At 44.4% G+C, this 14897-nt stretch overlaps 1 protein-coding gene across 2 annotated transcripts in view; it reads left to right on the forward strand.

Moving 5' to 3' along the window:
* The window catches only part of PTPRB (protein tyrosine phosphatase receptor type B), a 124929-nt gene that overhangs the window by 61506 nt on the left and 48526 nt on the right, over positions 1–14897 (forward strand). For both annotated transcript variants that reach the window (XM_045291892.1, XM_045291897.1), the window contains 4 exons: positions 2672–2935; positions 3847–4107; positions 10688–10954; positions 12383–12643. In XM_045291892.1, coding sequence (XP_045147827.1) covers positions 2672–2935; positions 3847–4107; positions 10688–10954; positions 12383–12643 — 1053 coding nt within the window. The remainder of the gene's footprint in view (positions 1–2671; positions 2936–3846; positions 4108–10687; positions 10955–12382; positions 12644–14897) is intronic.

Consider the following 14897-nt stretch of genomic DNA (forward strand, 5'->3'; position numbering starts at 1 on the left):
CCCTCAGAAGGGTTATAAGGCAGGGATGATTCAACCAAGGTGTAATATAGCACTGATGAATCACACATCATTCCTCTAGTTCCTGAATGCTTCCTCCCTGCCACTACCATGACTCAGTTCTACCTTACAAATCTTGCTAGACCAGAAAACATACAACGGTACAAGTAAGAGCTCTCCACACATGGAATTCCGGACAGATAAATCCCTCAGGAACAGTAGTGGGAGTAGCGATCTCATGAGGGTAATGGGATGGCCGGGGAGGGGGAAGAGGGAGAAAGGGGGAACCCATCACAAGGTTGGATATATAGCCCCCCCCCAAAGGGATGAATAACAGAATGTGGGTGAAGGGAGACAATGGACAGTATAAGATATGAAATAATAATAACAATATATAATTGATCAAGGATTCATGAGGGTGAGAGGGTGGTGGAGGGAGGAGAAAAAGAGGAACTTATACCAAGGGCTCAAGTAGAAAATGTTTTGGAAATGGTGATGGCAACATATGTAAAGATATGCTTGATACAATTGATGCATGGAATGTTATAAGAGCTGTAAGAAGCCTTCTTTTAAGAGAAGAAAAGAATTGGCAATGTATTTGGGTAGTAACCATAGGTCATTTCGATTTAAATATCTATGTTGACTGAAAGTAATATTTAAAATAACCATTGCCCATTGCTGTTTGTTTGATCAGGACGTATAACAATTCATAGGCAAAGGTAGAACTGTCCCATAGGATTTGTAAGACTACACATCTTTATAAAGGCATATTCACAGAGTGCCCGATGGTCTTCATCTGCTGACCTCTCATTAACCACAGCACCAGCAGGTCTTCGACCATAGTAATGATATATCCATTCTATGGTGTGAGAGCAAAGGTATTTGTTTTCTGGGGGTTATTTTGACACTCACTTTTCTTTTAGAAGGAAAAGTATAGAATAAAATTTGGGAGAAGAAATTGTAACCAAAAAAAGAGAAGAGAATGTGCTTTCCCCTCCCAGTGGGGTCGCTAGGAAGGGATGAGCCAACCAGGGCGCAGGACAGCATTGATGAAACACACAATGTTCCTCTGGTTCTTTGAGGCTTCCTCACCTCCCACTATCATGACCCCAGTCCTGCCATTCACTGCGGGCTAGACCGGAGCATGTACACAGGTACAGATAAGAGCCCATGACACATGGAATCCAGGTCGGTCAGAAACCACCCCCTCACCCACTCACCCCCCACAGAAATGGCAGTATGATACCAGGAGGTGAGGGGAAGGGGTGAAGAGGAGGAAAGGAAGGGGAAACTGATCGCGATGACCAACACAGACCCACGCCTCTCCACCCCCCACTAGGGGGACGAACAACAACTGTGGGGGAAGGGAGACAGTGGTCGGTGTAAGATAGGAAAATAATAATAATTTATAATTTATGAAGTAGTCACAGGGGGTGGAGTGGGGAGAGAGAGGGAAAAAAAAGGAGCTGACATGAAGGGCTCAAATGAGAAAATAATGATGGCAACAATGTTGCGGATACAATTGATGAATGTATTGTTATAAGAGCCCCCAATGAAATGTTCTTTTAAGCAAATAAAAATGAAGAGAACATGTTTTTTGGAGTAGGTGACCTTTACTTGCCCCTAAAGAAAAGGTAGCTCTGGGTCAGGGGGAGAGGAAGAAAAGGGAAGGGCATTTGAAGTGGAAGGAATGATGGAAACTCAGCACAGAGGCAGAAGAACCAGGAGACGTTCGGGGCTTCAGAACTCACTACTGGAGCCCAGCAACTCGGGAGGAGTTCAAAACCACCAGCCACTCCTTGGGAGAAAGACAACCTTTCTACTCCCTAAAGAGTTACAGTCTCGGAAACTCACAGGGGCTGTTCTACCCCATCCTAGGGGTCCTTCCAGGAGGATCAGCACGGGCACAAGGCCAGTGAGCGTGGTGCTGATTTGTGTAGCCTGGAGCCCTGGCAGTGACCTGGGTTACACGGTGGGCAGCTAACCTCGAGGGCAGCAGTTGGTCCTACCAGACGCTCTGCAAGAGAAAAAGGAAAAACGAGTCTTTTAACTCACCATGATTTCTAGCCCCGGAAACCCACAGGGCCAGGCCTTCTCTGTCCTCTGGGGTCCCGAGGAACCAAATTTGACGCGAAGAGAGTACATTCCGAGTCCGAGATCGCTCTGGAAGGATACGGCGTTGACTTTGCAGAACCGCAGATGTCAATTCAAGGGCTTTTATTCTGTCGTTAACAAGGAAACCTTGGGTGCTTCAGGCCACCCGAATAATAAGATCAGAGTTATGTTGCAAGAAGATTGAACTTTTTTTCATTTGGAAAAAGAAGAAAAGAATGGTGCGTGACCACAGCATCTCCTCAAACTGATACCACATCCAGCAATGTCTCCGTCGTTAGAAGCAAAATCAGTGTTGTCTCACCGACCAGCCTGTAGGCAATACAAAGCAGCATTCCTATCACTGGATTATTGACGGTGTTGATGTGACTGATAGATCACTGAAGTTATTTTAGCATAAATCTCCTTAAGTGTCAAATGCCTCCCTACATGAGGAAAGAGCACTCTCATTTGTAATCCACAGACAGGGAAAGCCCGCTAAACGGTTTTGAATGACAGCTATTCGATCTCTCAGGCCGCTTATGGCAAGTGCCTCCTTTGTGACATTCTTTTTGCCCTTTAGTTCCAGACAAAGTGGGGAACCTGGAGGCCAGCAGCCATGGCCGGGCCCTTGAAGTGAGCTGGCTGCCCCCTGCTGGAGACTGGGAGCAGTACCAACTCGTGCTCTTCAATGCGTCCTCGGTGCTGCTCAACATCACCGTGGCCAAGGACGAAACGCGGTATGTCATTGATGATCTAGGGCTCATACCGGGAAGACAGTACGATGTCGAGGTCACTGTTCACAGTGGGAACCTGAAGAACTCTGCGCGTTGCCAAGGCAGGACAGGTGAGCAAACATCCACGAGTGAACGTCAGTTGTTAGTTGCCAGCGGGCCTCAACCACACGTGGGCAGTGCGCCATAGAGCTCCCAAAGCGGTGGCCTTGGACATAAATCACTACTATGGGTCTGTCATTTACTCTCTTCCCCATGTAACCCAGGTAACCCTCAAGGCCATAGACCATGTTCCCTGAATTTGAGATATTACAAACTAGATTGTCTCTCTGGTCTGTAGACAGACTGTAGGCTGAAGACGGACATGGAATAACTTATATTTAATCTCACCGAGTGAGAACGTTAACAATCACTTCCACTCATAACATCAGCCTACTAATTACTTCAGAAACTGCATTCTAGGCTGTGGTCTTCGGGAAGCAAATCACTGTGCCATTCCTTAGAGGCCTTTCGAGATGGGTTTGAACTACCGATCTCTGATTCGTCATCAAGCACTTACCCATCCGTGCTGCCCAAGGACTCCCTTAGAGACAGGGAGTCTTCCATCAGACGCTACTATGAGTAGCCAGCCTCCTCTTTTTATGGGTCCCTCAGTGGTCACCTCTCAGAAATGTTAAAGAAAGGGCTTGGTCATTTCCAAACTATCAAAGACTCCCAACCTACCTACATACTTTGGCGCGGACTTTGCCGTTTTGTGGATGGCAACGTTGGATTAAGTATTTTTGCATGCTAGACTTTATATGGAGAGAACAATGCTAAGTAATTAATACATGGTCAGCATACATTATTTTTCCAGCAAAGTGTTTTCTAACCGTATTCTGGTTATGGTACATGATTATCTGTTTAAGACAAAAAATGCTTACAAGCCTTTAGGAATGACACCATTCCTGTGGATGGAAGAGAACAGCTCTCTGAAGAAACCCCGTAAGTGGAAGCGAATCAGTCTCCATTGCTCTTTCCTCAGCCCCCCTGGCTGTGCTTCAGCTGCGTGTCAAACATGCCAACGAGACCTCGCTGGGCATTCTGTGGCAGGCCCCGGTGGCAGAATGGGAGAATTACATCATTTCACTAGCTGATAGAGACCTCTTGCTCATCCACAAGTTGCTCTCCAAGGATGCCAAAGAATTCACTTTTACTGACCTGGTGCCTGGGCGGAAGTACAAGGCTACGGTCACCAGTATTAGTGGAGACTTAAAAAATTCATCTTCAATAAATGGAAGAACAGGTAATATCCTTTATACAGTTTAGATTGTCAAAATATTCTGTTTGCTGATTTACCATTTAATCTGTTTACAAATGTTCATTAAATGCCAACCTTCTGTGATTGGTTTCTGTTTCGCTAATTCCAATTCTTTATTCAGTTCTTCATTTTACTGTGTTTGGCAATAATTTGCTAAAATCGAAAGAGCGATCCTTCCATAGAGTTGTTCTATAAAGAAAAGTTGAGGAATGGGGTAGAATCTAACAGAAGAACTGGGGTTGAAAGGAGGACTGTCTTTGAATCAAAGGAGAAATAACAGATTTTATTTTATTGACTTATTTTTGCTGGTTTAGAAGAAAGGGGATTAGTGATGATGTAAATAGAGGGCGGAATTGGTACAGCTCTCCCGTGGGCAGGGAAGGCGGTGCCTAGAGAAAAAGCGCAAGTAGTTTAACTTTAGTTAAAGGAGGGGGCACATGGGTGCAGATGCCAGTAGGTGGAGAGATGTAGTGACTAATCTTCTGTTTAATTTTCTCAGCAGGACAGCTAGCAAGGTCATAACTGGAGATTCCCATCTTCAGTTTATATGCTGTTGCCCTGCATTTTTATTCCAATCCCCTTATTTAATCCCACAAAGCAGCGTTATCGTTTCCTGTAGTCAGTGTTGATGTAGATTTACTCACCAATCTATCACTTATTTTCTCATCTTTCCTTCCTGCATCTCACAAGTCCTGTCCAGCACCACTTCATCCCAAGAACATTCGTCAAAGGAGTTTTAGGGACAAACGTTCTCTTTTGTTTGTCTGGATATGTCTTAGTATAGCTCTCAGTCTTGGAATATTTTTCCCTGGGCTACGATTCAGCGCTGAAAGTTATTTCCTCTCAATCCATAGAGATATTATTCTCACCTTTCTGACATTTATTGGTGCTGTTAAAGCGATCAGTCTAATTTGTATTTCTCTGTGGGCATTCTGCTTTCTACGGCTGCCTTTAAGATCTGCTCTTTGCCTTAGGTATTCTGTTTTTTCACAAGAATGGTCTAGGTGAGAACTTTTGTTCATCCTATATAAGACTGAGATTTCTATATTTATAGAATAGTATCTTTCATTAGTCCTGGAAAAACCACTTGTCATCATCACCATCGCCTACATTGCTGATTCCTATGAGTAAGGGTATATTTAAAAGAAAATTCTAAACTCTTTTCCAAAGTGGATGTACAGTTTTGCATTCCCACCAGCAATGCATGAGACTTCTAGTGCCTCTACTTCCTTGCTAGTACTTGGTATTGTCAGCTTGGTTTTTTGTTTTCTTTTTTCCCGGCCATTTTAACAGGTGTGTATTGAGTGCTATCTAAGTGTGGTTTTATTTTGCCTGTCCCTAATGTTATTGACCACCACACCACTTGTCTGTCAGTTTGTCCTGCTGTGGTGGCTTCTGTGTTGTTGGGATGCTGGGCGCTAAAGCTAGGTCACTGGTATCTTTAATACTGGCAGGGTTACCCAAAGTGAGCAGGTTTTAGCAGAGCTTCCAGATTGAGGACAGCTTGTGTCAGCAAGCTATTGAAGCACTGGAAGCACTCATTCATCTATGAAAAGAAAATTTGGAAGCAGCTACTTGGCCAACTCATTTAAAGATATCAGTATTTGTACATATTACCCCCAAATAAAGTGGCTCAAAAGAATATCATTGTTATCGCATGCAAGCAAAGTTTTACTTAAGATCATCCAACAACAGTTGCAGCAGTACATTGGCAGGGAACTGCCAGAAATAGAGATTCAGAAGATTATGTGGAATGAGGGATATCATTGCAGATGTCAGATGGATCTTGGCTCAAAGCAGGGAATACTAGAAAGATGTTTACTTGTGTTTTTATTGAGTGTGCAAAGGCATTCCACTGTGTGGACCATAACAAACTGTAGATATCCTTGAGAAGAGTGGAAATTCCAGAACACTTCATTAGGCTCACGTAGAAACCTGCACATGGAACAAGATACAATTGTAGGAACAGAAAAAGGGAATGCTACGTGGTTCAAAATCAGGAAAAGATGTGTGTCCAGGTTGTATTCTTTCTCAATACTTATTCAGTATCTATGCTGAGCAGAAGAATGAGAGAAGTTGGGTGATATGAAAAAGAAAGCAGCATCAGATGGGAGGAAGGCTTATTAACAACCTGCCATACGCAGATGACGCACCCCGGATTGCTGAAAGGGAGGAGCACTGGAAGCCCTTGTTGATGATGATCAAGGATTGCAGCCTTCAGTGTGGATTACAGTTCCCTGTAAAGAAAGCCAAAATCCTCACAACTGGACCGATTGGAACCTCATGATAAACAGCGAAAAGACTGAAGGTGTCAGGGATTTCATCTGGCTTGGATCCACAATCAATGCCCATGGAAACAGCAGTCGAGATCAAACAACCCATGGCCGTGGGCCATACATCTGTGGCACAAGACCTCTGTAAACTGTTGAAAAGCCCGGGTATGACTGTGTGGCCTGATGTTTCTCCGACCCAAGCCATGCTATTTTCATTGCCTCATCTGCACGGAATCAAGACCACAGAAGAATGGGTGCGTTTGAGCGTGGTGAAAACTACTGAACGCACAATGGGCTGTCAAAAGAACAAACGCATCTGTCTTTGAAGAAGCACAGCCAGAATGTTCCCACGGCAAGGATGGTGGGACTTGGTCTCGTGTGTTTTGGACATGTTATCAGGAGAGACCCGTCCCTGGAACAGGTCTTCGTGGTTGGCAAAATAGAGGAGCAAGGAAAAGGAGGAAGGCTTTCAACAGATGGACTGATACAGTGGCTGCAACAACGGGCTTAAACATAAGACACTTGTGAGGACCAGGCAGTGTTGTACACAGGGCCGTATGAGTCGGAACCAACACGATAGCAGCGGACAAAACCATTGCTGTTGAGCACCATTTATGTGCTTATTTGCTATCCATTTCTATTTATCGGTGAAGTGTATGTTCAAATCTTTTGCCCATCTTTTTTTAATTGAGTCTTTTTTTTTAATCAAGTGCTGAGCGTTCTGTACTCTGGATATAAGCTCTTTGTCAGAGTTTGTGTGGGAAATATTTTCTTCTAGTCAATGACTTGTCGTTTTGTTACTTTTTCAGTATATTTTCCTGAACATGATTTTTCTGTCAAATTTATAATTTTTTTATACAGATCATGTTTTTGGTATGATATCTAAAAATCTTTGCTTAACACACGACTACAAAGATTTTTTCCTAGAAGTTATATGGTTTTACATTTTAAAGATTAGTTCATGATTTGTTATGAGTTAATTTTTGAAATGGTGCAAGACATGAGTCAAAGTGTATTTGTTTGTTTCCGCACGGACATCCAATAAATCCAACTCTGTTGGAAAGGGCCTTTCCCTATTGAATTACCTTCCCACCTCTGTGAAAGAAATAAATATGTATTGGTCTATTCCTGAAGCCTCCGTTCTGTTCCACCAATCTCTGTGTAAATCCTTCCACCGATTCAAATTTCTTTGATTACTGTAGCTGTATAATAAGTGTTGAAATCGGGTGATGGAAATCTTTGACTACACATAAACCAAGCACACAGAGCAAAGACAGTTGTTTGAACAGAACCAGGGAGGATCCTACCAGGTTTAAAATTAGGAAAGGTGTGTATCAGGGTCATCTCCTTGCAGGATACTTATTCAGTCTATATCTTGAGCAAATAATCAGAGAGGCTGGACTCTCTGAAGAAAAACACAGCCATCACTTTGAAGTAGTCTGAACCTGCAATCGGCGGATGGCACAACCTTGTTTGCTGACCGTGAGAAGGCCTTGAACTGCTGATTGCTGCAGATCAGTGGCTACTACCTTTATTATGGATTACATCTCACCCAACATAAAGAAAACAAAAATCCTCACCACTGGGCCAATAAGCCACCTGGCAATTAATGGAGAAAGGATTGAAGTTGTCAAAGCCTTCATTTTACGGGAATCACCATCAATGCCCACGGAGGCCGCCGTCGAGAGAGCAAATGGCGCGTTGCAGAAAGAAGGACAAGGTGCCGCAAACGATCTCTTTAAAATGTTCAGAAGCACAGGTGCCACTCTGAAGACTAAGTGTGCCTGACCCACGCGATGGTATTTTCCATGGTCTCATAGGCATTTTGAAAGAATCCGGGCAACAAAAGAAGAATTGATGTCGTTGAGTGATGGTGTTGGTGAAGACTCTAAAACATACCGTGGAGAACTGGAACCAGGACATCTGGCTGGAAGAAGCACAAACAGAATGCTCTGTGGGAGCTAAGATGGCAAGACTTCATCCCAGGTACTTTGGAGAGATCCGTGCCTGAAGAAGACCATCGTGCTTGGTAAAATGGAGAAAACCCTCAACGCGGTGGATTGGCAACGTAGCAGCCACGATGAGCTCACCCATAACAGCAGCTGTGAGCGAGTGTGGTACAAGACCAGGAAGTCTTTTCTGCCGTCAGTCATAGGCTTGCTAGGAATCAGGGCCCACTCAGTAATATCTAAGAACAATAACCAAATCTGCCAACAGGGTTCATTTTCCAAACGAGTTTGGGCATTCTAGGTCCTTTGTTGTCCATGTGAATTCTAGAATCAGTATATAAATTGGTTTTTTTTAATATATATCCTGCAAAGATTTTGATTAGGAAGTGTTGAATCTGTAAATTAGCTTGGGAATGTTGGTGAGCTGATATCCAAACAACATCTCTGGAAATCCACGTATCGTAATATCTTCTGAGGAGTGTGCTCGCATCTCCAGCTCCAGGTGAAGGAACTCTGAGAAGGGGCATTCTGAGGTTCTCATCAGTAACCATAATACGTCAAGGAGGAAGCACGAAGAAGTAGGCTGATCGAGAAGTGACCTCGACATCGTGAATGAACTTTGTTGATGTGTGGGCTAGCAGTCACAACAGTGACTGCTTCGGAAAGAGCACACGCTTAGAGTTCGACATAGTGGCTTATTGGACTCAGGCTGGTGATTTGTTGGAAATCTCTTATAGGTTAAGTGACGTAAATTTGATGAACTTTGGTTTTCTCATCACTGAAAAGGAAATAATACAATCAGTATCTTCGAGTTTTAAATGAGTACCAAATAATGTAACTGTATAAAGCACGGAGCCCATAACTGGCTCCCAGTAGGCACAAAGTTATTGCTGTCTTACTATTATTAGATGATAATATTCATCGTATTATATCACTTTCCCATGTAATAATAAGAATAGACCTCGTGAGAATGAGTCAGCACATAATTAGCCAGGTTACTAGATCGCATTCTAATCACCAGGTTGAACTGATTTCCCAATACCACCCCAAAACAGCCAGCAGGTAGATCCCATGACCTTGGGTTCTCATAGGATAAGGACAGAGAAAATAGCATTAAGTAAGTGGTCTTCAAAAGTAGAAGTCTCGTGACAAACATCAAACATCACAGCCTCTGCTACCCAAGACCAGAAGAACCAGCTGGTCCCAGCTATCACAATTGACTACTCTGGTCAGGATCCCAACAGAAGGTGGTGGACAGAGGGGGAGTGAAACATAGACTGAAATGCAAAGTCATGAAGAAGATGGAAAATAGGTCTATCTACTAGAGGCCAGTGGGACCCCTGAAACTGTGGCCCCTAGACACCCTTTAAACCTGAAACCGAACTCACCCCTGGGAATCACTTTTCAGTCAAACAATAGATAGGCCTGTAAAGGAAACAATACCTTGGAGGAATATAACGTTCAGAAAAAAATCAAACCGAACAAGACCAAAAGAGCCCTCTTCTGCCCGAAAATGAAGCTCCAAAGGCAGGAAGGGACAGGAAAGGAGGGTGGATGGACAGAGAACCCAGGGAGGAGCAGGAAGGGTGCTGTTACATTGCTGATGAAAGAAAAAAAGGGGGGGGGGGTACAAATAGTTCAGTCTCTCTCTCTCTGTCTCTCTCTCTCTCTCTCTGCTGCCATTCAGTCAATTCTGACTCATGGTGAGCCTACTGGACAGGGTAGAACCACCCCTGTGGGCTTCTGAGACTATAACTTTTTACAGGTGTAGAAAAGTGCCCCTTTCTCCCAGTAGCAGCGCAGGTATAACCACTGTGCAGCCAGGGGTCCTGAGAGGTTGTACGGAAAGCTAATTTGCAGATGCCAGTTTAGCCAGTTTAGCCCCTGTCAGTACCTCCCTCGTCCGCAGGATGTGTCTGTGTGTTTGTATTGTCTTTGTCTCTTTCAACACCTAACACAAGGCCTCTTTAAATTAAAAAGAAAACAAATTTCCTCTGTAAACTCTCATCCAAACCACAAGGAAAAAGAAACCTTTCATTCTTTAAAATTGTAAATCAAAGTCACTCAATAGGCATGCCTCTTTTTCCTTAGATCTGAAATGATGTTGATATCCAAAATAATAGCTTTCCCCCCCCAAAAAAATAATAACTTTTCAGAAAGATGAACCTCCACAAAGAATATTCTCTGTGTGTCACAGAAAACAAGCCAAGAGCCTGTAGGAAAAAAGACAATGTTTTTAACATGTTCAACTCTGCCTCCACGTTGTGCTTACATTGGGGCTTTGGGATAATGGCATGGGGTGGCGGTGGCGGTTTTGTCATCTCTCTGTCTACTATGCTTTAGTGCCTGCCCAGGTGACTGGCCTGCATGTGGCCAACCAAGGGACGACCAGCAGTCTGCTGACTCACTGGACCCGGGCCCTGGGCGACATACAGTCCTACCAGGTGTTACTGATCCACGACAACGTGGTCATCAAAAATGAAAGCGTATTAAGCGACATCAGCGAATACAGCTTCCACGGTCTCAAGCCAGGCAGCCTCTACTCTGTGGTGGTCACAACCGTGACTGGAGGCATCTCTTCCCGACAAGTTGTGGCGGAGGGGAGAACAGGTAAGAAGTAGAGTGTGCGTGTGTACGTGTGTATTTATCCTGCAAAGGTCTAAGTGCTTGCCATCTCAAAACAAGAAGTAGGGTGTGTGTGTTTATCCTGCAAAGGTCTAAGTGCTTGCCATCTCAAAACAGTATGTTTTATGTTTTAGAGTTTTAAAAACATACCCAGAAGCAGACTCACCTCTGACCTTAACAATCAAACTTGAGTGCTACATTGAGCTTGAGATCTAGATCTTGGTCTTCACTCTGTGATTATTTCTCTAAGTGTCTGTTTTGCAGTCAAAACACAGTCATTCATCCCTCCTCATTGATAATTATATGAAAATATGTAACTGATATAATCAACTAATGATAAAAACAGGAGGACAGTTAATATCTTCTGTAAGATTATTTTCTGATAGTCACTGATGACAGTTCTACTTATACTGCACATATCTCTGATACCTGGTACAACTTCTACTCAGTACTACAATGATCAATTTGTGAATTATACTTCTAGCTAGACAATTCATTCCTTGAAGGTATCCATAGATTATCTTTTTTTAAAATTTTGTTATCTTCAATATAATAGGCTCTCAGTAAACCCCAATTAAACTAAACAAATATTATCATTAACGTCAGAGAACCATTATTGCCCCTATTCTGGCTTAAGACCACAGCTGGTGAAAGTTTCAGACTTCTTGCTCCCAGGAAAAGATTTAGGCTTAATGTTTGCCACTAGAGGGCAGGAAAATGCTTTGTAAAAGAAAATACAACTACTGGGGTGCCTTACTGGACTATTCCCCCAGGGATAAATACTTCATCACATGAAGAGAAGAATTCTCTCTCGGTCTTAAGATTCTTAGGGAAATGATTGCTTTGCTCTTCCTCTCCAGGATCTGAAGTTTATTGCTGAGTTTGATTCAAGATGATTCATTTGAGTTATGTTGCTTCTTTTTTCTGATGGGGAACCCTCTAGACACATTCATGTAAAAATGCCTCCTTTTTAAAATACTTTATCAACAGCAGCCACGTAAAATCCCTAAGATCCGCACGCGTGGGTCCTCGTGCTCATGAGACAGACCTCCTCTGCTCATCCAGAACGGCTCTGCGCAGACTCATTGTGCTTAACCCTCTGACTTAAGATCACCGGGCTTCCGGAAGCTAAAGTGAAGTCCTCACATTCTTTTCTTTCTTTCCCCCCTACTCCCTGATTTTATTTATTTATAAATAATTATATTTGGGGCTCTTATAATATTCTGCACATCAATTGGATCGAGTAGATTTATACATATGCTGCCGTCACCATTTTCTAAACCCTGACACCTTCTTCACCTCTTGGTATCGTAGACGTCTGCCCGAGTCGCCGCCATTTTTGCTGACCAAGCAAAATGACTCCAACCCTTGACTTTGCCTTTGTTTTTTCAAATTTCTTTGTTTGACTTCCAGTGCCTTCCAGTGTGAGCGGCGTCACGGTGAACAACTCTGGTCGTGAGGACTACCTGGGCATTTCCTGGCTGCCGGCACCTGGAGATGTGGACAACTACGTGGTGACGCTCTCCCATGACCAGGTGTTTCAGTCCCTCCTTATTGCAAAGTCTGTCAGCGAGTGTTCCTTCAGCGCCCTCACTCCAGGCCGCCTCTACAACATCACCGTCACCACCAGGAGCGGCAAGTATGAAAATCACTCCTTCAGCCAGGCGCGGACAGGTAAGGAACTGTGAAGGCTGCCCCCCAATCCCTGCCAGCCACGTGTCCCAGGGCACCTCGAACAATGAGAGAGAGAGAGAGAGCATATCCTATCATGGTAGGATTAAAAGCAGTTGGGATCACAGATTTCTTTGTATTTTGACTCAAGAGACAGCTTCTCAGTAGGATTAACTCCGCTTTCAGAGCTAGAATTCACATCAGACCCAAAGGTGTTGGCTGCTGTTGTGTTGGCTCCAATTCCCAGAGCGCTTCCGCATCCTAGAAGGGAATGGTGTCCAGTCTGACTGCTTTGTCACGTTCAAGGCTGCTGTTGGGGCCTCATCTAAGGGAGGGTTTTGCTGCTTTTTGTAGACCCTCTACTTTAGCAAACATGATGTCTTTTCTAGCAATTGGCCTTTCCTGCTGACAAGCAAGCAAGGCCCGTCTCTCAGCCCTTGCATCGAAGGAGCATTCTGGTTGCATTTCTTCTAGGACCGATGTGTTCAATCTTCCGGCAGTCCGTGGCACCATCCACGTTCTTTACTAATACCACGATTGGAATGTAACGCTTTTTCTGCTATTTCCTATGGTATTGTCTAGCTTTCACATCAACATGAGGCACCCGAAAATGTCATGGCTCAGGTCAGGCACGCCTGAGTCACTAAGAAATGTTTGAACTCTAGAGAAATCAACTGCAGGAGATTGCCCAAAGCAAGCCATTGTTTGGCTTCTTAAGTGCTGCGTCCATGGAACGTGTTTGTTGGCCTATGTAGCATGAAATCATTGATAAGTTCATTTTTCCCATCTAATATTCAAACGTACAAGCAAGTATTTCTCAATGTGAGTACATTCTTGCTGCCAGGCTCTGATATTTTGTATGCCAATTCATGGAAACCTACAATCTTTTACTGAGGTGGTGAAGAATCAAACTCGCAGTCATTGAGCCCATTCCCCCTCCAAGCGGCCCTGTGCTCCGTAGGGATTTCCCGGGCTGTGGACCGTGAGGGAAGTAGAATGGCTCCCTGTCCTCCCGTGGAGCCTCGGGAGACTGCCAGCGTCCAGCCTCTCCCTTAGCAGCCACCTCTTAGCCCCCGGGCCAGGTCACTGCTACCATTGGACAGATGAGGAAGTCAAGATCGGGAGGGTTTAGTGACTTGTCCAGCTTATTGAACGGGTGACCTTGTCGTTATGTTTCTCTCTTGGATATAAGCCCAGGTCTGAGTGACACCAGGTGCTGCTGAGCTAGGGGTCCTAAATCCTTCCTGAAATGTCTCTTGATTGGGACCATTAGTCATCCCTTTTCACACACAGTGAAAATTTGAATCTTTGTGATTCTGGGACTTGGGAGCAGTCTCTTGGCAAAGATCATCAATGCCAGTGCTTCAATATGTTGAAAAGAACCAAATAGAGATGTCAAAGATGTCCCTGACGTGTTTTCTGGCATTGACCTGTGAGGTTTCTGTGTGTAGTTGCCATCAGCATTTTATCAAGTTCTTTCCTTCTGAACTATGTGTCAAATCACATCTTTCTTTCTGAGCTAGGGGTTGTTAAGGATGTCTGGTTTTCCATGGGAATTGGGGATAATTAACACCATCCTACAACCTCGCAGAGGAGCTCTGGTGGCATAGTGGCTGGTAACCACGTGGTTACAAGTTCAAAACCACCGAATGGGGCAGCTAACCACACAGTTACCAGTTCTAAACCACCAGCCACTCTGTGGGAGGAAGAAAAGGATTTCTACTCCCATAAACAGTTACAGAACCCCACAGGGGTGGTCTACCCTGCCCGGTACGGTTGCTATGAGGCCGAATCAACCATGGCCATGAGGTTGGCTTTGGTTATTACCCAGCACAGCGCCTCACAGCCCAGTAGGTTTGTTAAGAGGTCATTAGAATTCAGGATTTCCAAGCAGTGGCCATTGGGTGAGCTTAGGGACCTCAGTGACCCCTGAACTCATCCAGGAAGTAGCTGGGCTGGGGAAGGTATGCGCCTTTCTCTGGGAAGAAAACCAGGCTTGCGTCAGTGTCTCAGAGCTTCTGTGACTTGGGGAAGGGTAAGCAACACAGATGTCTGTTGCCATAGCAGGCTGCCATCGAAGGGGTCCTTAAACACCATCATCTCCTCTCCTCACCTGGAGGTAAATAAAGCCCTAGAGAGGAAGAGTAACTTCCCCATCCATGTAAGGTCACATGTCTGGCAGGTAGCAGTTTGGCCCAGATTGGTACTATGTCCGTTCCACCACTATGAGGCCCCGAAGTGTTGAGTAGAACTTGCC

Source organism: Echinops telfairi, unplaced genomic scaffold, assembly GCF_000313985.2.
Source record: "Echinops telfairi isolate 266 unplaced genomic scaffold, ASM31398v2 ScPeMD7_2;HRSCAF=8, whole genome shotgun sequence".
Taxonomy (NCBI): Eukaryota; Metazoa; Chordata; class Mammalia; order Afrosoricida; family Tenrecidae; genus Echinops; species Echinops telfairi.